This window comes from Hemiscyllium ocellatum, chromosome 32 (assembly GCF_020745735.1).
Source record: "Hemiscyllium ocellatum isolate sHemOce1 chromosome 32, sHemOce1.pat.X.cur, whole genome shotgun sequence".
In the NCBI taxonomy this organism is placed as follows: domain Eukaryota; kingdom Metazoa; phylum Chordata; class Chondrichthyes; order Orectolobiformes; family Hemiscylliidae; genus Hemiscyllium; species Hemiscyllium ocellatum.
In genome coordinates, this window is record NC_083432.1 from 17,989,473 (window position 1) to 18,015,827 (window position 26,355).

General features: G+C 41.4%; 1 protein-coding gene across 1 annotated transcript in view; it reads right to left on the bottom strand.

Annotated features, from left to right (window-relative positions):
• Nucleotides 1-26,355, bottom strand: part of fam171a2a (family with sequence similarity 171 member A2a) — a 317,548-nt gene continuing 291,193 nt past the window's right edge. Inside the window, exons 6-8 of the mRNA XM_060848694.1 lie at nt 16,777-16,893; nt 9,511-9,634; nt 1-5,405 (exon numbers count right to left, since the gene is read on the bottom strand). Coding sequence (XP_060704677.1) covers nt 3,842-5,405; nt 9,511-9,634; nt 16,777-16,893 — 1,805 coding nt within the window. The 3' untranslated portion in view covers nt 1-3,841. The remainder of the gene's footprint in view (nt 5,406-9,510; nt 9,635-16,776; nt 16,894-26,355) is intronic.

Sequence of the window (26,355 nt, forward strand, 5' to 3'; positions counted from 1 at the left end):
AACAACTTTAGGAACAAGCAAAAAAGATTGCACAGAATTTTGACCATGTTTTCTTTGAAAAGAGCAAACTGGATACCAAGCACACATCTCTGTTTAAGACCACCTTGTTTAAAAAAAAACGTGGTCAACAGTCAAACAAAAGACACAAGAGTCACTAGCACTAATCAATTTAAAATGTAGCCATACGTACAATATGTCCAGGTCATTCATCTTACCTCTGTTGTGGCACAGCATTGGAGACAATTCAATGACATGAACTTTGCAAAAGGAGATTTGAAATGATCACAAGACAACTGTCTATCAGGTTTTTTTTTAAAAAAAGCAACAGGTCCACAATAACAATCCCAATAACCCTTAAAGTAGCACTTACTTTGAGCCTAAAATTACATAGCTTAATATGTGCATTAACAGGAAAGGTTGCCCCCTCAATTTTAACACGCCTTTTTAAACAGAATAAAATAAAACATTGCTTCATATACTTTTGGTCTAGTCTAGATTACAAGGTGATCTTGTGGTGAGACTCACCATGGGGGCACATGGGTTTGAGCTAAGGTTATAAAACTAACTGGCTGATTCCACGTGCCATGCTCCTGTTGATTAGATCTTTAATTCGAAGAGGGTCAATTTATTACTGATCATTCATTGTTTGTTGCTGAGCACATCACAATATGGAGTGATGCAAACAGTGAAAGGTCATTTTCGGATTGTTTTTAATGTTAACAGAAGAGGTGAATCAGTACTGCAGGTTGGACTCCAATTCAACACTTAGTTGAATATGAATTAAGAAGCAGGTTGCTTTCATTCTACATCAAATCCAATTTTTTTTAAGCTGCATTTAAATTTCCTTGATAGCACAAGAAATGTAATCACTATGGGTACTGGATACTTTCTGAACGCTTGAATCCAATGTTTAAATTCAAGTCTTCAGCTTTTTATATTTTTGTCAATGCAAGGACATGTACTGCTTACTTTGGATTATTCATATATTCAACAGCCTATTAGAACAGAGTATGTCAGTTAAAATTTGGTATGGCTGGATATCTTCTCTTAACCAACAATAGGATGTGCATTTAGGAATGTTCATTTCAAAATAAAGATAAAAGCTTTGAATATGAATTAGTAAACTTGGTGTTATCACAGTCTTGGACAGATGAGAACATTACTTTTTAAAACTAGATATCATAGATATTGCATGGCACCTGAAATGAAGTTAATCACTGACAGTTCTATACCTCTTTGAACCTAGCAACATCAGAGATGAGAACTGGAATATCACATCCTTGTTTTTGCACCATCATCTTCACACTCAGACAAGCATAGCATAGTGAGATAAAGTAAACCCTATATTAAGTCTTAAACCTTACCAAACAATTTCCATCCAATCATCTTAGCACCTTTGATTACAATAACGATGGGTCTTGCGCTGTGAGGCAGTATATTACAATCTGCAGGTAAAGAATTCCAGGGCTCCTTTCAATTGGTAGCCATGGAAGCCTTTTATGCCACTTGACCACACTGGGGTTTGAACCCAAGTCTATCAGTTGAAAAGGCAATGAGTACTCATAAACCGCACTGCAACACTTTTTCATAAAAGGTAACAAAATGTGTCAAATGCAATCTCTGCAGCTTGTTTTTAATTTGTCTGAGGGATTTGGTCACTATAGGCTATCAACATTAATTACCCATCCCTAATTGTCATCTTTGAGCAGCTGCGGTCCTTGGAGATGTGGGGACTTTAAAGTGTTGTCAGAAATGGAGTTTCTGGATTTTGACCCAGTGCAAGTCAGGGTGGTGTGTAGCTGAGATGGAAACTTGCAGATAATAGTGTTTGCTACCTTTGTTGTTCTAGATGGTAGAGGTCACATATTTGGAAGGTACTGCTGAAGGAGCGATGTAGTGGATCTTGTCATAATCGTGTGTATTGGGTTTGTATAGTGAAGGGAGTGAATGTTGAAGGTGGTGGATGGAGTCCTGGTCGAGCTACTTTGTCCTGGATGGTGTCAAGCTTCTTGACTGATTTTGGAGTTGCATCTATCCAATTGTGCTCTGTTTATTGTATCTGTAAGTTCTTATTAGTGAATACTCATTGGATGTCCCAAATTAGATGCTTTATATCAATAAGGTATATCGTTTGTGTTGTCCAATGAACTACAAACTTAATAGTAACAGAATTATCTTAACATTCATTTAATTTTGATTTTCTTTCAGCTTATTCATTTTTTGTGAAGATATTTATTTGACATTGATTGATGGTCTATTGAATGCAGAAGCCTTTTATCTCACATAGGGGCATTGCTGTGCCTGGGTATCTTTGCAGTCCTTGAATGTGGTCATGAATTGGTGTGGGGGAGCAGATGGTGTCTCAATGGCAGTAGCCCATGCTAAATTTATGAATCTCTGGTGGAGGGGCCTCATCCCAATCAGATTTCGGAAATTGCTGCTGATTGTTAAGTTATTAATCTCGTCTAGACAGCTCAATAAAATGGCAGATACAGACCCATAGTCCTCACAGGTAAACGGTCTTAATTTAAAATGGCCCCATCGCCAGTGTTCAGGGCTGCTTCAATTTAGGCCCACTGAACATTGCAATCACTCACGTCCCCTTGCTATTGCAAACGGTTTTCATGAGAGTAAAATCACTTCTGGATCTTCAGGCAGGAGGTTTGAAAATGCAGACCTCTGTTCAAATAAGTTAGGCCCTCCTACACTTTACACGGTCAAGTATATATCCTTTGTAACAAGTGCAGGGATAATGTGCTCAGTAGGTACTTTGTTTGATTCCGGAGCAATCTAAAGGAGTCATTTTGGATACTGGATGATTTACACAAGAAATCACACTAATCCATCATTCATGGGCCAGATAATTTCTATGGGCAGCAGGCTACTAGTCATTTCTTTCACATATATTAATTGAACAATTCATCTTGACGTAACTAATACATTTAAATATAAAACAGCACTTGAATTAATTGTACCTGTGATTATTTCTCTTACCTGGCAGGTTGGCTGCAATCTATCAAAAACCACAGTGGTAAATTGTAACTGGGCTATGGTTCATTTTACTGTTCCTGCACATATTGAATGTCACACTTATAAAATATGTATAAATTCCAACTTCCTAATTTTAGGCTCTTCATTGTCGCCTGTCACCTTACATCAGCACAAGTGTTGCTTTCCCTCCTTTTTGCACAACTTAGACATAAAGAAGGCACTTGGAGAGTACTGGACCAGGTCTATATGGTCTGCTACTGGGATTGGTTTCAGGTCAAGTTAAGGAAAGTACAATACACGAGGAAAAAGAAACAAAGTACCTTCCAAATAAAAAGCTCCTATTCAAAAACATTGTGACATGTAAAATTACTGCTCCTCAAGCAAGAAAATGCTTCATTTGGTAGGGTTGTTCCAATTAAAGTAACAAAAGGACCTAACCTTTATATAGTGTCTTCATCTTCCTCAGGAAAAACAGGTACTGAGTTTTTTTGTGTGTGGGCTGAAACCACACTGGCATTTTCTCTTCACAGAAACTCAGTATTAAAGACAACATTAATGCATGTTCCAACTGCCCTTACAGAAGACTTGCAGTTTTGTCACTGGGGTTGTTCTCCCTCTTTCTCTCAAAAATTTCTTCAGCTTTGCAAAAAAACAAAAGCACAAATTCTGGGAGAAGTAGATTGCTGCTTTCAACTCTTCCTTGGTCTGCATTTTCTCGAGGCCGCTGGAGATTGTTGTTTCAGACTTTGCCGTTTCGTTTTGTTTGTGCTCAAATTTTCTGTTGGGTTGCTGATGCATTTTCAGACACTTGAAGATTTTATTCAAGGTCTTGGGAAAGTAAGTCTGCTGTTCACTTCAAATTGAAAACCATCAAAGGTCTCTCCTCCCTTTTCTGCCAGGGACTTTTTTTATTCTCACCTTGGTCATCTGCCCCTTCAGAGTGGTCTTGCATTTCTTCCTCTGGGCTCGTGGTTGAATCCCTGTGAATCTCACTAGTACTGCTCCTCATGCTGTTACCTCTGCTGCGATCCCGCCGATGAAGTGTTTCCCTGTGTTCAGAAGTCTCTTCAAGCAATGGGGTGAGAGAGTTATCCTCTGGAGAACAGACAGCTGTTCTGCTTTCGCTGCTGCTCTGTTCTGGATCATCCATGTAAGCCAGTTTACCATAGGCCATGCCTCCAGGAGGGGGCCGCTCATGATCCTCTTTTGCTTTTTTGCCAGGCTTGGTCTCATTCACGTCGACGCCAGAATCTAAGCTAGCATCGTTGCTTCCGATCCTTTCTCCCGTCTGTAAATCGATGTAAGAATGCCGGACGTGAGCATTGGATCGCCCATCTAGTGAGACGAACCAAGCTCTGGGATGTTGAGGTTTGACCCCCAACTCCAAGAACTTCTTTTCAGTGAGTGCTTGCAGTTCTCCATTCATCTGTGCCATTGCTGACTCATTCAGTAATACTGCCATCGGGCCACTCATGGAAGAGGAGTGAGGGCCCCATCCTTTGCCTTCTCCATCATCAGATGGTGGGGTGGGTTGTTGTACTTGCTGATGCTGATACTGTTGAGGGCCGTGCTGGTGGGACATGGACCCTCCTACCTGAGCCCCTTTCATCTCCAACTGTTCTGTCCCTATGGCTGCTGACTGATCCATGCAAGGATAATCGGAAGTTAATCCCATATAATGGGCAGGTATGACTAAAGTAGGCATTACATTTCTGTACATGTTGTCCTTCATGTGATCGATAGAACCGCAGAAGATGAGTTGGCCTGGCTGGGACAGTGTTGTAGGCCTAGCCAGGTGATCCACAGACTGGGACATCATGTATTCTGAGGGCTTATTATCCATTTTGTGGCCAATGAGGGATTCAAAAGGTGGTGGCAGTGGTGGAGGGGAGGGTGGATCATTTGCACAAAGTTTGCTTTCTGCCAAAATGCGTCGCGCATGACCTTCTCTGCCTTTTTCATCCATCGGTTGTTGGGCAACCATTGAGCTATAGCTTCGCCTGTAGTCGTCCATTAAAGGTGGTTCCAACTCTCCAGAAGCATCCATGGACCTTGCAACTTTCAATGGGAAGCTCTCCACTGTCCTGTGGTAGTCATCTTTGGAATTTCCTCGATGAGCCAACGTGTCAGTGGATGCCTTGCTGATGTGCCTGATCTTTTGGCTGGAGTCCCTGTATGGAATCTGCTTGAAGAACTCTTCTCGGGAGTTCTCAAACTCTCGAGATGTACTGAAGGCTGATTTCAGGATGGGTGTGTGGACATCCATATCCCCATTGGAGGACACTGATTCCAAGTGGCTGGTGCTGATCAAATTAATGTGAGACATGGAGGTGGCTTGGTCCTTCTTGGAGCTGTCTAAAGTCGAAGTGATCTGTAATTTTCTGTGCTGTTGGCGTGGTTTTAGACATCTTCTCCTGTTAAATAAAAATTCCATTAATAAATCTACTACAAGTTTAAAAACCATCATATTTACATTAAAATGACAGAACATGGTAAGTACTTTCAAACATACTGCAGGGCATAGGCAACATTTTAAATACAGCAATTTAAAGCACAAGACCGAATGACTGAAAATGTAACATGACACAAAATGAAACCGTATTATAACTGATAATTCCATGTAGAAGTTAATTTTGTTTAAATATATGAATAATTAAAATATAATCTAACCTGTTAGAAATTTTCAAAATACACCTATATCTTCCAATGAATTGAAAGGAAGGGTCACCAGACTCAATGTTAAACTTACTTTCTCTTCACAGATAATGTCAGACCTGCTGAGTTTCTCCTGCAAATTCTATTTTTGTTTGTTTCAGATCTCCAGCATCCACTATTGTTTTGTATCTCAAGTGTCTGCATGATTTCAATTTGGAGATAGTGAGGACTGCAGATGCTGAAGAAGGAAGAGTCAATAAAGTGTGGCACTGGAAAAAGCACAGCAAGTCAGGCACAATCTGAGGAACAAGAGAGTCAAAGGTTCGGGCTGGACCCCTCATCAGGAGTGAGGAGGGGAAGGGGGTGGGGCTGGGGGAAAGGTAGTTGGAATGGTGATTGGTCTGTGAAGGTAGGAACTGATTGTGATAGGTCAGTGGGAAGTGTGGAGCAAATAGGTGGGAAGGAAGGTGAACAGATAGGTCAGGTCAAGAGAGCATAGCCAACCGAGTGCAAATTCAGGGACCAGGTCAGGAAACATCTCTGGTCTATGCACACCAACCAACCCCATCTTCCTGTAGCCATCTATTTCAGCTCCCCCTCCCACTCTCATGATGACACGTCCATTCTGGGCCTCCTCCACCACCTATACAAAGCTACCCACAAACTGGAGGAGGAACACCTCATCTTCTGCCTTGGGAACCTACAACCACCCGGCCTCAACTCTGAATTCACCAGTTTCCAAGTATCCCCTCCCCTCACCCCCATCCCAGACCCAAACCTCCGACTTGGCTATGCCCTCTTGATCCCTGACCTACCTATCCATCTTCCTTCCCACAGACCCATCACAATCACCTCCTAACTTTGCCCACCTATTGCCATCTTAACTACCTTTCCCCAAGCCCCCTACCCCCATTCATTTCTCGGCACCCCTCTTCCCCCTCACCAGTCCTGATGAAGGGTTAAGCCCGAAATGTCAACTCTCTTGCTCCTCAGATGCTGCCTGACCTGATGTGGTTTTTTCCAGTGTAACAATTCAATCACAATTTTAAAAGTTCATTTTCTCAAAATATTTAGGAGCCACTACTAAAAATAGAAGTGGAAAAAGTGTGATTTTCTCCAGGCTGGCAGTCCCACTCTGTGAGAACATGGATCTGCAATATTATCCTTATGTTTTGAGGGTTCAATGGTTCAATCCTTCATGCTGTAGTGAGCACTGGTTTCCAGCAGGTGGGGCTTGAGCTACCAACCTAGAGATCATATCTACAGTAATCTGTTCAGGTTTTCAACCCAATGCCTGCATTCCTCTGAGTATTCTGTTCTTGATGTGCTCTGGGTGAACTTCAAAAAAACACAGTTTTGAATGATTTTCAGTAGTAGGATATGCAATAGAACTTGAAACATTTATTTATAGGCCACACATCAGAGTTTGGGTACTGAAAGGAAAAATGCTATAATTATACACACAGATTCTTTAAAAAGAGGGGTCAGAGTGGAACAATATGTTGGATCTTTAGCACTGAGACAATTGCAGGCTGCCTTTTCAATCAAATGAGGAGAAGTCCAAGATGCAAGTGCCCTCTCTCAAACCTTCTAAACATTACATTTTTAAAAATGGCCTCAGCAGCTAAGCTGCCGAGGGGTAAGTCCTTTATTGGGAGGACTGTGGCTACAGGTGAATTTATGCAGGTAGAGGGGTCTTTCAGCCTGGTCTCTGACAATAGCCCAGTGATTATTATGATTTGTCGTCCCCTCCCACTTCCATATTACCCTCAATGGAACCTAAAGATCCAGCCCAAATTGTTTTGAGGAAGGCTATTGAAAGAACATTGAACTGTACAGCACAGTACAAGCCCTCAATGTTGTGCCGACCTTTTATCCAACTCTAAGATCAAAGTAACCTACATATCCTACTTTCCATTAGCATCCATGTGCCTACCCAAGAGTGGATTTCCGCCCTGGGGAAAACCCTCTGGCAAATGATGCTCAAGAAATGTAGATTTAATGGATCCATAACTTTGATGGATCATTGAAAAATCATACACTGAGAAATTTAACACGATGCGTGAATGGGGCTCAAGGATTAAATAAAGTTCCAAAAACAAGATCAAAATTAAGTCATTATTGCCTGATGTGCCATTTTAATCTCAATTTCAATATCCCGCTCCTTTTCCACATAACCTAACTCAAGTAACTCTCCTTTTTAAACAAATTAATTAATTTCATATCTTAATTATATTTCTTTGGGTGAAGAAATTCATTGTGTTTACTTAGATTTTAAAATTAGTTCTGACTCCTTGTTGTGGATTCTCTTATTAATGCTGGTAATTTGCTTCACTATCTGAAACCATTAATCAGTTTGTCCTGACAGCTTCCTGGTCTCCAGGGAGGTAACACTCAAGGGGGCTTTATTCTTGGCTGACAGTTTTGTCAAGTTTCATTGTGCGGTGTTTCTCACCTCGGCCTAGCAAGGACACGGGGAAGGGGGAGGGCTGGAGGAGCTTTCCATTCTTGAACTGGAACAATATCGGCAGCACTTTACTTTAGGAATGAAAATCCAGCTCAAAGTCTCCAGAAAACGAGCAGGAATTGTATCAGAGGTTGCTCATACATCGAAAGACTTTGTAGTTGGAAAGTAGTGCAAAAAATCTGAGAGATCGCGCATCATTTTACCCTGTAATTTAAAATACACATTGACCATAATCTGTCTGCCAACTCATGTTTGATTTATACTGATTTTCATCTGGATAAAGAATTCCACAGGTTCATTACTCTCAGAAGAAATTTTCCTTATCTCAGTCTTAAATGTGCGACCCCTCATTCTGAGGCTATATTTTCTGATCCTAGAATCTCCCACAAGAGGAAATCAACCTTTCTGCATCAACCCTGTAAAGTCCCTTAAGAATCTTGTTTGTTTCTCTAAGCTTGCCTCTCATTCTTCATTGGGGTTTAGAAGAAAGATCCAACTTACTCAACCTCTTCCCCTTTTGAAACTTCCCTTGACTGTCTCCAATGCTGCTAAATCTATTCCTTCGATTTGGGGCTCAAAACCATTGACAGTATTCCAGCAGATGCCTGGAATAGTTTTAGCAAAACCCCCCATTTTTACAGTCTACTTCCTTTAAAATAAAGGCCTACATTCCATTTGCTTTTCCTGTTTCTCTATTATATTGAAAACTTCAGTACATAAATAGGTTGTAAATCTTCACAGAATTGCAGCAGGGTTTCTTGAGAAAATTAATAGTCAGACATTACAAGGTTAATTTGATAAGTGACAATTAATAGAATCATCATGGAATCCCTACAATGTGTAAGCAGGTCATTGAGGTCAAAAGCAGGTCAAAAGAGCATCCCATCCTGACCCAGCCCACTACCCTAGCCTCCTAAACCTACATTTCCCATGGTCAAACCACCTAGCCTGCACATCCCTGGACACTGTGGGCAATTCAGCACAACCAATCCACCTAACCCATCTTTGGACTGTGGGAGGAAACCCACATCACCTGGAGGAAACCAGGTCAGACACCATGAGAATGTGCAAACTCCACACAGACAGTCACCCAAAGCTGCAATTGAACTAGGTCCCTGGTGCTGTGAGTAAAAAGCTGCAAATGTGTTGCTGGTCAAAGCACAGCAGGCCAGGCAGCATCTCAGGAATAGAGAATTCAAGGTTTCGAGCATAAGCCCTTCATCAGGAACTGTGAGGCAGCATTGCTAATCACTGAGCCACTATATATTGCTCCATCATGAATAAGTGAGCTGAATCATGATTCGTGATGGGGAATAAAGTCAGTGCAGGGGCTAAAGAGAGAGGAAAACAAATAAAAGACAGACTGTCAAGGAAACAAGAAAACGACACCAGTTTACCTGCAGTAATAGAGCAGCAAGCACAATAGAACCAGGACCAACAGGGCCATAGCTCCAAGAATGGTGAGCAGAAATATGGTGTGGTAGGTTGTGATATCTCCAAACCTCGAGGGATTGACTGCAGCTGTAAACAAACAGTAAAAAAAACAGAGTTACAAAGTAATAAAACTCAAAAGAAAGCCAATATAACCAAAGAAGACAAATTATTCAATGCCAACCTCTGAAAAATGTTCCTTGTGCCTTTGTTTATTGTTAATGTGGGAAGGTAAACGTCATAGTTTTACATAGATACACAAGGACTATCTGGGAACACAAACATTGTTTTATTTGGAAAACTCCTGTTCCCCACCAATGTTCCTTCTTTATCCAGAAAGATAATCATGTCTTGAACCCATCTATAATGGCTGCTTATTCTATCATCTAATCTCCTTCGGGTGAGAAATTCCTGCCGATTTTACATCTCCTTTGTTAGTTTCCTCATCATTAACCTTTATGCTTTACTAGTTAACCACAAACTGGCATTTAAAATATTTTTAACCTAAGGTTGGGGAGGATGCGGGAACATTTGTAAAACTGCACTACATCCAGAAATATTTTTAAGTCCCTTGTTTATATTTTTTTCAAGAGATAGTTCTAGTCTGCTTGAAGTATTTGCACTTACTACACTGTGGAACATTAATCATGAGGTTATGTAGGATATATACAGTATACTAGATGTCTTAGTTTGCCAAGATTCTATTTATAGAAAGTAATTCTACCATATGCATTGTATTTTTCCCACTAAATGAACAGTGCGCTGTCAGCATGAAGACTTTAATGTTGTCAAGTCTGGAACTTTTCCATTTAAATCCCTTCGACTGAAACATTTTTCGTACAACCTGAGTTGACAGAATAAACATAGTACCAGCTGTACACTGAGTCCTAGAGTGACAGCATGCATGTGAAGTGAAGATTGGGGTGACAGTGCCATTAGGTGGTAACAAGCTCTGGATAGTAATCTAGAGACATCATGGTAGCTGATTGAATTTAAATTCAATGAGTAAAAGCTGAAATTGAAAGCTAATTTCAGTCATGGTGAGCGTGAAACCTTCATTGGCTTGAGGGAATTAGCCATCATCACTGGGTCTGGCTTAAATGTGACTCCAGACTCTCAGCAATATAGCTGACTTTTAACTGCCTTCTGAAAGGGCTCTAACAAATCACTTAGTTCAGAGGCAATGAAGGCAATAAATGTTGGCCTTACCAGTGACGCCCACATCCCATGAAAGAATTAAAAAAGGAAACCCAGTCAAATTGTCCGCGACAGGTGATTCTCTGCTTGAAGCATAGTGTTCACATCTCCATTATCATTCTCAAAAAAAAAGAAATATCCTTCCAAATCAAAGCAACATCTACAGGCAGATTCCCCGGAGATTTTACACAGCTTACGGCTTGAGTTTCCAACAATGGAATCGCATTTATTTCTGCAGCTGTGTGGTTCGCATAAGCCAACTGTGGATGAGGGATTTCAACAGGAAACTGGGGCAAAACCCAAGGTCTCTCAGCCTGTGAGAGTGACTAATAACGTGTCAGAAACATTTAAACAGTAACTGTAAAAGCTGCTGAGAATGTGATATTGTAATCCCACTCGAGAGTCTGTGCAGATAATCTTGTCCAGGTATTTATTCAGAACAGAATTGTTATTATTTGCAAGAATTGTATTTTCCAGGACCTTATTTATATTGAATCTTGGCTGATTTCCCCCTTTGTAATGCCAATACACCCAGGCCAGTTGGACCATGTTAAGTTCATCCACTGATTCATTAATCTATTGCAGCCATCCCAGTTGTATGCCTGCAGTTTGCTCAACATGACAGAATTATGAAAAACATAATTTACATGGAGATCTGAGATTTATCTCTTTCTCCACAACTACTGCCTAGCTTGCTGAGTTTCTCCAGCTTGTTTTTACTTGCATTGGTTTCCTGAGATTTTCAAGTATCTAAGCAGAACAGGATTCTGTCAATGGGCAAACTCCAGATGTGACCAACAGATTGTGAATTTTCTAAGGTTTTATTTGTCCCAGTACTGCATACAAATCTTTTACTGTTTAAATATTAGGGATCACCCATACAGATATTTGGAATTGTATTCTCAGGCAGTCTTTGGCATTTTATTCCTGCCAAAGTAGTGGAAGCAGAGTCCTTGAATATTTTCGAGGCAGAGGTAGATTGATTATTGATCAGCGAGGGTTGAGGGTTTAAGGGTGGGCAGGGATGTGAAGTGATCAGTTCAGTCATGATCTTTTTGAATGGTGGAATAGGCTGGAGTGGCGTACTCCAGTTCCTGATTTGTATGTTTGTAAAGTGGATTGTTCTCCTTAGAGCATAGCAAGTTACAGCGAGATGTAATACAGGTGTTCAAAGTCCTGTTATTGTTTTTCTCTCTGAAGTGTGTATTGAAATTAATTGTGAGAAATGAATAGAAGGCTCAACTAAAGGAAAAGAACTGTAGATGTACATAGGTAGATGATATGGCAGTAGTACAGGGCAGCTCCTTGCGTAATGATATCCTGAGTGGGACATGAAGTGTGCAAACATTGAAAAGCAGTCAGTAGGGTCAATGGAGGAGTAAATGGCAAATTTAATGGCTCTTCACTTGAGTACGCATAATATTCAGAACACAGCAAATGGGTTAATGGATGTGATCTTATAGCCATTACAGAGACGTTGTTACAAGGTGATCAATGCTGGGAAATAAATATCCAGGAATATGTGACTTTTCTTAAGGACAGGCAGAAAAGAAAGGGTGGCATGGTAGCATTGGTGGTACATGATGGAATAAATACAATACAATAAATGATCTTGAAAGCGATGATGTAGAATCTATATGGGTGGAGGTAAGAAAGAAGTTTGAGAGGAGCTGTCCAAAGATCCCCTAACAGCAACTGTACAGTGGGACAGAAAATAAATCATGAGATAATGACAGCATGTAACAAAGACACTACATTAATCATGGGTGACTTTAATCTTAATGTACATTGGCAGAAAAATCCATAAGGAAGAATTCAAATAAATAATTGGGACAGTCTCCCCGAACCAGGGATCATTTGGATCTGGTGATGTGTAATAAGGCAGGTTTAATAAATGATCTCAGAGCAAAAGATCCAATAGGAAACAGTGGCCATAATTTAGCTTTCAATTCGAGAGAAAGGAATTTGATTAAGAAACAACTGTGCTAAGTTTTAACAGGATAATCACAACCTGTAACTAGTGGGATCAGTGCTGGGGGTTACATTTACAATACATATCAATGACTTGGATGAGAAAAATGAATGTACTGTAGCCAAGTTTGTGGATGATACAAAAATAGGTGGGACGGTCATGATGACACAGAGTCTGCACAGAGATACAGACAGGTTAAGGAAATAGACAGAAAATTGACAGATGGAATATAATGTGGGAAAGTGTGAGGGTATGTTCTTCTGCAGGAAGAATAGTGAAGGTGAATATTATTCTAATGCAGAAAGCTACAGAACAGAGGGATTTGGGAATCCTCGTGCATGAACCACAAAAGGCTAGCATCCAAATTCAGCAGGTAATCTGCAAGGATAATAAAATGTTGGTCATTATTTCAAAGGGAATGGAGTATAAAAGTAGGGAGATTTTACTGAAACTACAAAACAGGTTAGTCAGACCACAGCTGGAATGCTGTGAATACTTTTGGGGTCCTTATCTAAGGAAAGATGGAATGGCATTGGTGGCAGTCCAGAGAAAGTTCAATAGGCTGATACCAGGTTTGCAAGGACTGTCTTATGAGGGGAGGTTGAGTAAGTTGGGCCTGGGGTTTAGAAGAATGAAAGGTCACCTTATTAAAAAGACACAAGATTCTTCGGGGGCTTGACAGGGTAGATGTAGAAAGGCAATTTCCCCTTGTGGGAGAGTCTAGGACCAGAGGATATAATCTCAGAATAACAGGTCACACATTTAAAACCTCTGAAGAGGACTTTTTCTCTCAGAGGGGATTCTTTACCACGTTGGATCATTAAGTACAGTCAAGACTGAGATAGACAAAGTTTTAATCAGTAAGGAAATCAAAGCAAATGGCAGAAAAATGGAGTTGAGGATTATTAAATCAGCCATGATCTCATGGAATGGTGAGCAGACTCGATGGGCTGAATGGCCTACTTCTACCCCCATGCCTTCTGGTCAAATCTCTTTCAAACTAAGTTGAGCACTGGATCATGAATATCACTAACACTATTTGTCAACTGCAACTTGGCTGGATTATACCTTCATTGCTTAACCTCCATCTCAATTCCTCACATAATTATGAATTTAAAACTACAAAACAAAATCAAAAATACAATACAGATTAAATGTGCAAACGTTTAGCATCTAGCAGTCCAGGTCATAAATCCTAAACCACTTCCCGAGACTTCACTGTCGCACCCACACACCATCTGGGTTCACTCACTGTGTTCCTATGAAGCTTCTATAATTAGTTTGGTTAAAGGAATAGAAATGGGGCATTCCTCTCAGAGAACGTACAATTGTCAGGCAAAGAGATTCTCATTTGGCTGCCATATTTATCGCATTTAGCAGTCTGACTAATACCTTGAGTTTCAATTTAAAATATTAAATTAATTAGGAGAGGGGAACAAAATACTGATTGTTTCAGGCACTGGCATCATGCCTGACAATATTGTTTGTTTGCCAATACAACGTAACAGATAGATTGGCATATATCTAACGCCCTTCAGGATCACTTGACATTCCAAAAAGCTTTCCACCGAATAAAATACCTTAGAAACATTGTCACGGTTGCCAGTTTAGGAAACCCTGGAGTCTATTTGCTCACAGCAAGCTCCCACACACAATGAATTAATTACAAAATAACCTTTTTCATGTTTGTTTTTGTTGCACTTTAGGAGTTGCAGTGGACAGCGAAGAGGGTTACCTCAGATTACAACAGGATCTGGACCAGATGGGCCAATAGGCTGAGAAGTGGCAGATGGAGTTTAATTCAGATAAATGCGTGGTGCTGCATTTTGGGATAGCAAATCTTAGCAGGACTTATACACTTAATGGTAAGGTCCTAGGGAGTGTTGCTGAATAAAGAGACCTTGGAGTGCAGGTTCATTGCTCCTTAAAAGTGGAGTCGCAGGTAGATAGGATAGTGAAGGCGGCGTTTGGTATGCTTTCCCTTATTGGTCAGAGAATTGAGTACAGGAGTTGGGAGGTCATGTTAAGGCTGTACAGGACATTGGTTAGGCAACTGTTGGAATATTGCGTGCAATTCTGGTCTCCTTCCTATCGAAAGATGTTGTGAAACTTGAAAGGGTTCAGAAAAGATCTACAAGGATGTTGCCAGAGTTGGAGGATCTGAGCTATAGGGAGATGTTGAACAAGTTGGGACTGTTTTCCCTGGAGCGTCGGAGGCTGAGGGGTGGCCTTAAAGGTTTACAAAATTATGAGGCATATGGATAGGATAAATAGACAAAGTCTTTTTCCTGGGGTCAGAGAGTCCAGAACTAGAGGGCATAGGTTTAGGGTGAGAGGGGAAAGATATAAAAGAGACCTAAGGGACAACGTTTTCACGCAGAGGGTAGTATGTGTATGGAATGAGCTGCCAGAGGATGTGGTGGAGGCTGGTACAATTGCAACATTTAAGAGGCATTTGGATGTGTATATGAATAGGAAGGTTTTGGAGGGATATGGGCCAGGTGCTAGCAGGTGGGACTAGGGTTGGACCGAAGGGTCTGCTTCCATGCTGTACATCTCTATGACTCTAATGTCCAGGATGATCTGCCCGTCTTCAATTTAATATCTTGGTTCCTTTAGCTCCAATAGGAAACAGATAGAGCCTGTTTATGCATCGTAACTGAATATTATCCAAAAGACAGCACACCCCAGAAGTGTGGCACACTCTCAATACAGTAATAGTTTTGAAATTCATAATAATGTGCCCCTATATGTGACTTAACGGAGATGAATATGATTCCTGCTTATCTGGAGTCCCAAATAAGTGGACGTTTTACATTTTTATCATATTTATATTTCATTAACGTGGTATTTTTTTGAAAGGAGAGTGACATTGATTCCTTTGCATGATTGACATAGGTGACACTGCTAGTCAAAGCTTGCTAGACTTTCTCAGGCTGTATCTTCATGGGAACCTAGAGGAAAAAGAGAACTGTCAGGGATTGTTTCTATCCCCCAGTAGTCTGGAGCTCAAGTTGATACTAATCTCAAGTGATCACAACCACAAGTTATAGGTAAGGGAAACTCTTTGGAGGTTTACTTTCAACAATAGTGGATATTGAGAGAAAAAGAGAGAGAAATAAAGAGAGGAAGAGAGAGAGAGAGAGAGAGAGAGAGACAGAGAAAGACAGCGAGAGCGAGAAAGAGAGAGACAGAGAAAGAGAGAGATAAACAGAAAGGGAGAGAAAAAAAGAGAGAGAAAGAGAAAATGAGAGAGAAAGAGAAAATGAGAGAGAAAAGATACTATGCTATTATTTCACACAAGATCTGGGATGTTCTCTCTGATCTCCTAACCAATTTATCCCCAATGACTATCACTAAAACCCAGGTGCTATCACACCGCTGTTGATGACAGGTTGCTGTGCACAAACTGGGCTGCTGCAATTACAAAATTCCAACAGTGACTAAAATTCAGCAAATTCATTTATTTTAATCTTGCAAAAATGATGCTACAGAAATGCAAGTCTTCCTTTCCAGAGTGTGGTGGATGCCAGGACGCTGAGTGAATCTAAGGGAGAGTTAGGCAGATTTTTAATTCAAAAACAGGTTGAAGGTTCAGGGGGAGCAGGCAGGAATGTGGAGCTGAGGCCGAGATGAGATCAGCCATGATGGTAGCAACAGATCAGGCTCATGGGGCTGAATTACCTATTCCTGCTCTTAGCTCTTAGGTTCTTATATTAAATGCCAAACTTCTGCCATGTGGATTTTTGAATTTATATTTTGCAAAAAGTGTGAGCAACCTTCTGAATATCTCCCTCAATTTCTCTGCTCCACATTTTCCTATAAGCCTAGCCCTGTTCCCTTTCAGATTCTGGGGACGCTATCCAGGACTCGAGCTCTTGCTAAATAAAATCACAGAAAGCCTGTGTTTGAAATGCAAACAGAACAGTGTATAATGACTGGGTTTGACAGCAGAAGATACTCAGTAATCAATAGCTGGTTCTTGAACTGCTCAACTAAAAGAGCAACTGCAACATCTCTTTTCATAAAAAAGCAGGACTTAGACAAAACTCATTCAGCTTACCTTGGGTTAATGGAAACATGGCTGCAGCCCAGTATCCCAACTGTGGAGCGACGTAAGACCAGGTGAACTGGCTCCCGTCGTTCTTAATCACCCCTGTTCCACTTCTGAGCCAGGCCCCTGAAAGACAGGTTGTTGAAAAGTGGTCACTTTCACAGAGCTGACTGTGCTGTAAGCCTTCGGCAGCAAACAGTTTCCTCCCACCCCTCTGCTCAGCCCCTGAAACACACTCAGGAGTCATCCGACAGATCTGCTGTCTCATGACTTTGATTTACAGAAGAGCACTGCATGTTTAGAAAAAGATGACCGCATTTGGAGAAAATGCAAATTTTTCCCATGTCTTTTTTTTTCTCTCCTCTCGGTCTCTGTTGCTGAACTGATGGTCTTGTGACTCTAGTGGGATTTAAAAAACCTATAAAAAGTTTGCAGTTTTTGCAAGGAAAGCAGGGTGATATAGTCAGACAAAAAGGAGTGGATGGGGGACAGGAAATTCAAAGATTAATTTTTTAAAAACTACAAACTTTTAAGGTCACATGCTTCTGTGCATTGAAAACAGTGTTGAATTTACAGCGTAACCTTAGGCTAATCATTGCTTGTTGAGTTCACTAGTCACTGATCTTTCTGCATTGCACCATATCCCTATATCCTTTGATTGCATACTCCCAACTGTAACCAACTTCCCTTTAATACTTTGATACCACTCACCTCAACTTGTACTAAATTTCTATTTCCAGCAGTTTCTGCCAAATTACTTACTGAACTCACATATATGGACCACCCCTACAAGTAAAAACATTTTCTTTATTTCTACCCTATTAAACTGCTTCCTTGTTCACAGTACCTCTGTCAGATTCTGGTCAGCATTCATTCCTTTGGAAACAAGAACCCCAGGTTGTTCAATCTTTCCTGACAGGAATAACCTGCCAGTCAGGATCTCATCCTCATAGAATCACTTCTACAGAAGAACATAACAAGTTGGAATGGAAAAGACAATTCAATGGCTCAAGTCTGCTTGACTTCCAGTCAGATCTTGGCTCAACTTTGACATCAATTCCACTTTCCCACCCAACGTTCCTATCCCTTCATTCTCCTATGAAGATTTATGAACTTCAGCCTGGACTTTATTCTTTGACTATGCTTCCAAAGCTCTGGGATAAAAGACCCACACTCTCTGAGTGAAAATATTTCTCCTCATCTCAGTCATAATTTGCTGAATGTTTATCCTGACACAATTACCCTACATATTATACTTTCCAGCCCAGGGGCTGCATTTCTCAGTATTTACCCTGTCAAGTCCTCCTAGATTCTTACATATTTCAGTGAGATTGTCTCTTATTCTTGTGAACTCCAGACACCAAAAACTGATCCTATTCCATTTCGCCACATAGGACAGCTCTCTCATTTCCAGGATTCAAGCTGGTGAACCTTTGATTCCCCCTTCCTGAGACTGAAATAATCTGAAGTGGGAGATGGCACGGGGCAGGGTGACATGAGGCACACAGACACACAAGACGGCCACTGAACCACAATATGGAGAGAGACAGCATAGCAAATACACTCACTGCCTGGGGGCACCAGGATGCCACATAATGCACTCACAACCTAGCTGATTAGTTTGAGGCAGGTGGGGGAAGAGAATACACATGGTAAAGTATACTGCCTGCCGAAGTGCCGAAGAGTCCAGCCTTTGACAGAAATAGTAACTGTTTGATACGGACTCAATACAAAGTGCTGATGGCCAGGGCTGCAGTAATCGTCCTTCTCAAGAAGAGTGATTAGCGCCCATAACTACAGCAATGGACTTCCACGCAGACATCGAAATTGACAATGACAGTACTGAAATTAACAAAGGCTGTGCTGAAACTGACAAGGACTGCACCAAAACTATCAACGATTCTGCAAAGTTTACAATAAACAAACCATGTTACAAATCAATAACCTCATCATTGACCTATTGTATCACAAAATGTATGAAGGTATCTTGACATGTGCTCCAGGTGGAGAGAAGACTAGCAGCTGACCACTGCACTGTTGGTGTCTCTCTCTCTCTCTCTCCCCGGAGCTCTGGTACTTCCTTGTGCAATAAACTCTGTCGTTAAACCCCGACTCTGGCCGTGAGGTTGGTGATTTTCCCCACAACAAATCTAACTTCACATAACACTCCAAGTGGTGTGGTCAAAGTTTACATAATGGCAGCAAGGTTTCCTTAACATGAAACTCCAAACTGTTTGCAATAAAGGCCAGAATGCTATTTGCCTAAAATAATTACAGGAAATGCTGGAAGCATTCAGTTCATCAGACAGGGGGGCATGGGGGGCGGGTGGGTAGAGGAGAGGGGGTTGTCAGCATGTGGACTGTAGCTCACCACCACCACCACTTCCACAAGGGGCAACTAGGGATGGGCAGTAAATGCTGGCCCAGCCAGCGACATCCACATGCCACAAAATGAATAAATAAAAAGCATCTATTGAGAGAGAAACAGAATTAACATTCCAGGTCTGTGATCTTTTATTTACTTTCTTCATTGCTTGTTGTACTTCAATATCAATTTGTTGTGATGTGAGAGCAAGGAACCCTCCCTCCACCAAATCCCTTGAAATATAACGATTTATTAGCCACTAACATTTCACAGATCCATTCTTAAATGCATTTTTTCTTTATCCTCCACAATATTTCCCACCTGCCACCCTCTTATTTGCCAACTATTTATGACCATTAGACATAGGAGTGGAAGTAAGGCCATTCGGCCCATCGGGTCCACTCCACCATTCAATCATGGCTGATGGGCATTTCAACTCCACTTACCCCTTAATTCCTTGTGACATCAAGAATTTATCAATCTTTGCCTTGAAGACATTTAGTGTCCCGTCCTCCACTGCACTCTGCGGCAATGAATTCCACAGGCCCACCACTCTCTGGCTGAAGAAATGTCTCCGCATTTCTGTTCTGAATTTACTCCCTCTAATTCTAAGGCTGTGTCCACAGGTCCTAGTCTCCTCGCCTAACGGAAAAAATTTCTTAGCGTCCACCCTTTCCAAGCCATGTATTATCTTGTAAGTTTCTATTAGATCTCCCCTTAATCTTCTAAACTCCAATGAATACAATCCCAGGATCCTCAGCCATTCCTCGTATGTTAGACCTACCATTCCAGGGATCATCCGTGTGAATCTCCGCTGGACACGCTCCAATGCCAGTATGTCCTTCCTGAGGTGTGGGGACCAAAACTGGACACAGTACTCCAAATGGGGCCTAACCAGAGCTTTATAAAGTCTCAGTAGCACAATGGTGCTTTTATATTCCAACCCTCTTGAGATAAATGACAACATTGCATTCGCTTTCTTAATCACGGACTCAACCTGCATGTTTACCTTTAGAGAATCCTCGACTAGCACTCCCAGATCCCTTTGTACTTTGGCTTTATGAATTTCTCACCGTTTAGAAAGTAGTCCATGCTTGTATTCTTTTTTCCAAAGTGCAAGACCTCGCATTTGCTCACATTGAATTCCATCAGCCATTTCCTGGACCACTCTCCCAAACTGTCTAGATCCTTATGCAGCCTCCCCACTTCTTCAGTTTTACCTGTCTGCCCACATAACTTCGTATCATCGGCAAATTTCACTAGAATGCCCCCAGTCCCTTCATCCTGATCATTAATATATAACGGGAACAGCTGCAGCCCCAACACTGAACCCTGCGGGACACCGCTTGTCACCGGCTGCCATTCCAAAAAAGAACCTTTTATCCCAACTCTCTGCCTTCTGTCAGACAGCCAATCCTCAATCCATACCATTAGCTCACTTCGAACACCATGGGCCTTCACCTTGCTCAGCAGCCTCCCGTGTGGCATCTTATCAAAGGCCTTTTGGAAGTCTAGATAGACCACATCCACAGGGTTTCCCAGGTCTAACCTACTTGTCACCTCTTCATAGAATTCCAACAGGTTTGTCAGGCACGACCTCCCCTTACTAAATCCATGTTGACTTGTTCTAATCCGACCCTGCTCTTCCAAGAACTTAGAAACCTCTTCCTTAATGATGGATTCTAGAATTTTACCAACAACTGAGGTTAGGCTAATTGGCCTATAATTTTCCATCTTTTGTCTTGATCCTTTCTTGAACAAGAGGGTTCCAATCATCCGGGACTTTCCCTCACTCCAGTGACTTTTGAAAGATCTCAACCAACACCTCCTCTATTCCCTCAGCCACCTCCCTCAGAACTCTAGGATGTAGCCCATCGGAGCCAGAAGATTTATCAATTTTAAGACCTTTTAGCTTTTCTAGCACTTTCTCTTTTGTAATGGCAACCATACTCAACTCAGCCCCCGACTCCCTTTAATTGTTGGGATATTACTCATGTCTTCGACTGTGAAGACTGACGCAAAGTACTTATTAAGTTCTCCTGCTATTTCCTTATCTCCTATCACTAGGCTTCCAGCATCAGTTTGAGGTGGTCCAGTGTCTACTTTTGCCTGTCATTTGTTTCTTATGTATTGAAAGAAACTTTTACTATCATTTCAAATATTACTGGCTAGTCTACCTTCATATTTGATCCTCTCCTTCCTTATTTCTCTCTTTGTTATCCTCTGTTTATTCTTGTAGCCTTCCCAATCTTCTGATTTCCCAGTGCTCTTGGCCACTTTATAGGATCTCTCTTTTTCTTTAATACGTTTCCTGACTTCCTTTGTCAGCCATGGCTGTCTAATCCCTCCCCGGATAATCTTTCTCTTCTTGAGGATGAACCTCTGTACAGTGTCCTCAATTATACCCACAAACTCTTGCCATTTTTGCTCTACTGTCTTTCCCACTAGGCTCTGCTTCCAGTCTATTTTTGTCAGGTCCTCTCTCATGCCTCCATAATTACCTTTATTTAACTGTAACACCATTACATCTGATTTTGCATTCTCTCTTTCAAACAGCAGACTGAACTCTACCATATTATGATCGCTGCTTCCTAAGTGTTCCCTTACTTTAAGATTTTTTTATAAAGTCTGGTTCATTACATAGCACTATGTACATGACAAGCTGTTCCAAAAAGCCATCTTGTAAGCATTCCATGAATTCCCTTTCTTTGGATCCACTGGCAACATTATTTCCCCAGTCCACCTGCATAATGAAGTCTCCCATGATCACCGTGACCTTGCCTTACTGACATGCCTTCTCTATTTCCTGGTACATGTTGCGCCCCTCGTCCTGACCACTGTTAGGAGGTCTGTACATAACTCCCATTATGGTTTTTTTGCCTTTGTGGTTCCTCACTTCCACCCACACAGATTCCACATCATCCAACGCTATGTCATTCAATGCCATAGATTTAATTTTATTCTTAACTAACAAGGCAACTCCACCCCCTCTGCACACCTCCCTGTCTTTTCTATAAGTTGAAAATCCTTGGATGTTTAACTGCCAGTGCTGACTCCCCTGTAACCACGTCTCTGTGATGCCTACCATATCATAATCATTCACGATGATCTGTGCTGTTAGTTCATCTGCTTTGTTATGAATGCTACGAGCATTCAGGTAAAATGCCTTAATGCTAACTTTCTTATCATTAGAGATATTGGAAGTTATTCTTCCCTTTTGCTGCATTCCCAGTCTGTCTCAAGTTTAAATCTGCCTGCCCACATGCTATCCTGCTGCTTATCTTTCCATTTAACTCCATACTCCCTGTCGCTTTTCACTTTCCCTTCCCCCCAACTCAGAAGTTTAAAGTCCTATTGACCATCCTATTTATCCTCTCCGCTAGAACATTGGTACCTGATCGGTTCAGGTGGAGACCGTCCCAATGGTACAGATCCCCCCGGTTCCAAAACTGATGCCAATGCCCCATGAAGTGGAATTCCTCTTTCACACACCAATCCCTTAGCCGCGTGTTTATTTCCATAATTTTCTTATCCCTATGCCAATTGGCACGTGGCTCGGGCAGTAATCCGGAGATTATGACCCTTGAGGACCTGTACTTCAATTTCCTTTCTAGTGCTTGATAATCCCCAAACTGGTCCTCCACCCTAGCTTTGCTGATGTTGTTAGTCCCAACGTGGACCACAACAACTGGAACCTCCCCCTCCCGCTCCAATATCCTTTCAAGCCGGTCGGAGATGTCCCGCACCATGGGACCAGGCAGGCAACACTCCATGCGAGACTGCAGACCCAGCTTGCAAAGGATACTATCTGTCCCCCTAATTATAGAATCCCCTATAACAACTACTTGTCTTTTTGCTCCCCTCTCTTGAATGGCCTTCTGCACCATGGTGCCGTGGTCAGCTGGCTCATCCTGTCCAGAGCCCTTATCCTCATCTATACAGGGAGCTGGAATCTCATACCTGTTGGACAAGGTCAAGGGCTGAGGCTCTTGCACTCCTGAGCTCAGGTTCCCCCTACCTGCCTCACTTACAGTCACACTCTGATGTCCCTGATCACTAACTGAATGTGAATTACTTAATCTCCCAGGTGTGACTGCCTCCTGAAACAAAGCGTCCATGTAACTCTCCCCCTCCCGGATGTGCCTCAGTGTTTGAAGCTCAGATTCCAGATCATCAACTCTGATCCAGAGTTCTTCCAGCAACCAACGCTTGCTGCAGATGTAGTCACTGCCATTCACAATAGGATCAGCCAGCTCCCACATCATACAGCTACAGCACATCACCTGCCCAGCTAACTCTGCTTAGTTAATCACTTTATTACTTGGTATAAATTTGAGTTAAAATACTTTCTGATATGTCTCTGCTATAGTCTTTTTCTAAAAACCAATTAATAGATAAACCATAAAAGTACATTTTTAACCAGTCACTGATAAAGAAAGAGAAAACAGGTCTGTGCCCTTTTATAGCCTCCTTCTATCCTCGATACATTGCAATTCATAAAGTCATAGAATCTTTACAGTGTGGAAGCAGGCATCAAACCTCCAAAGATCATCTATCCCAGAACCAGCGCATCCCTGAAACACTGCATTTCCCATGGCCAATCCATCTAGCCTGCACCTCTTTGGACTGTGGGAGGAAACCGGAGCACTCGCAGAAAACGCACACAGACACGGGGAGAACGTGCAAGCTCCACACAGACAGTCGCCTGAGGCTGGAATTGGACCTGGAACCCTGGCACTGTGAGGCAGTAGTGCTAACCACTGAGTCACGGTGCTGCTTCAATATATTGCTATCTGAAAAATGGCTACCCTTTGTTTTCTGTCAGTTAACTAATCCTAAGTCCATGTTAATATATTACACCAAATCTAATGAGCCCTACTTTCATGCAATTAATTCTTCTATGTCACCTTATCAAATTCCTTCTGAAATCCAAAGGCACAACATCCATGATTCGTCTTTATCTACCCTGCTCATTATACATTAATACTCAAATACTTTTGTCAAACATGATTTGTGTTACAGTGAATTGACTTTGTAAATCATACTGTAATTTCCCAAGTGCCTTATTAAATAATGGATTCCAGCATCTCCCCTATTACAGATGTCAGGCTAACTAGTTTATAGTTCTCTGTTTGCACCTCCTTTCATTAGCAATGGGGTTATATTTGCTACCTTCCAATCCACAGAGTCCATTCTAGAATCTAGGAAATTCTGGCAAATCAAAATCAAAGCCTCCACCCCTGCTGAAAGCAATCCTTTTAAACCTTAGGATGTCGATCATCAAATTTAGGGCATTTGTCAGCTTTTAGTCCCACTAATAGCTCCAGGAAGTTTCCTTCACTCTTATTAATTACACTAAGATCTTCACTCTCATTAAACTCTTGGTTCACCACAATCTCCGGTATGTTCTCAGTCTTTCATTATGAATTAAGTCATAAAGTACTTGTTAGCATCTGCCATTTCTTATTCCGCGTGATTTCTCCTGCCTCTAAGGAACCGACACCACCTTTCGCTAATCACTTCCTTTTCACATACTTATGGTCTGTGAATGTAATTTCATACATCTTGCTGATGTACATTATCTTCACTCTCTTTATCAATTCCTTTGTCATACTTTACTAATAGTAAGTTTGAGCAAGAGAAAGGCTTTGCAATTCCTTTCAGCAACATTGTGAACTGCTTTTGGTACTCATACCTACTCAATTTTACAGCTGGGCTCAGGCATTGAAACCATAAGGTTGGTCAGCTGCTTCAATTCCTAGTCTAAGTTGCGTTGTCACCCAGTCTGGGAATGCCATCAATTTAAAAATCCTCATCACCAATTCTGAAGAAGGTTCTCTGGACTCGAAGCATTAACTCCATTTCTATTTACACAGATGTTCCTATAGCTGCTGAGTTTTTTACAGCAATTTCTGTTTTTTATTCTAATTGTTGTTTTCAAATCCAGTGGCCTCATCCTTCCCTCGCTATGTTACATCTTTCAGCCTTACAGCTCTCTGAGATGTCTGTGTTTCTTCCAGTTCTGGCCTTATCAACATTGCCGATTTTCATTGTTGGAGAATGGGCAGTCTTCTCCTTCGATCCTAAGCTCTGGAGTTTGTTCCATACATGACTTTGCATGTACATTTCTCACTTCTTGTAAGTTAATCATTTAAATAGACCTTTTTAATCGAGCTGCCAGTCAATTTGCCTTGTCATCTGGGGTCATGTTTTTGCATCTCATGCTGTTGTGAAGTGATTTGGGATATTTTGTTATGTTAAAACTGCTATATAAATGCAAGTTGTACATGGGTGATGGTATTTGTAAATAGCTTTTAAATCTTGAAGTAAAGACAAAGAGCAATTATTATTCTGGGGAAAAAGATACAAAACAGGGCAGATGAATGTGTAGTACAGAACCAGTTATCTATCTATAAAGCGGAGGTGCCAGTGTTGGACTGGGATTGTTGAAGTCAGAAGTCACACGATACCAGGTTATAGTTCAACATGTTTATTTGAAATCACAAGCTTTCAGAGTGCTGCTCCTTCAGGTGGAAACCAAATGCTTTTAGTCTCCACCTGATGAAAAAGCAGTGCTCTAAAAGCTTCAGATTTCAAATAAACCAGATGATCTATAACCTGGTGTCACGTGACTTCTGACATGTCCATCCATAAAGATATAGGAACAGCTCATTTGGCCCTTTAAATTTGCTCTAACCTTTAATAAGATCATGTGATTTGAGGAATCAGAGATATACAAAGGTGGGTTTCGTTGTGTTCTCTAGCTACTACAAGATAAGACTGATTTATGTAATTTGTAGTCCTGGCACAGAGGGGTGTCACAGCAGAGACTGGATTAATCTCCCCGCCACCAATGATGTTGTGCAATTGTTGATTGAGCTCTCACCGACAGACACTCCATCCAAATGTGGACAATCAATGTCAGTAACAAGAAGGGTTGGAAGATTCTGAGGGAGAGGCTGGTTTGAACTAACACAGGGGTGGAGGGCTGGGGAAGGGAGAGGCTGGTACCTTGTACAGTGCACTGACAAGGAGTGCAGACATCTGAATGTGAGCAAGACAGCCAGGCACATGCAGCAAATCAATTAAACATTTCAAGCGTACTGACAGGCACTTGCTAAAACCAAAGTAAAAATTAATTTTGATAAAGAGGAAGATTCCTTTCAGATGATGTTTCTGGTTTTCATTACACTGCACCCGCCTAATAATCTGAGCCACTGCTT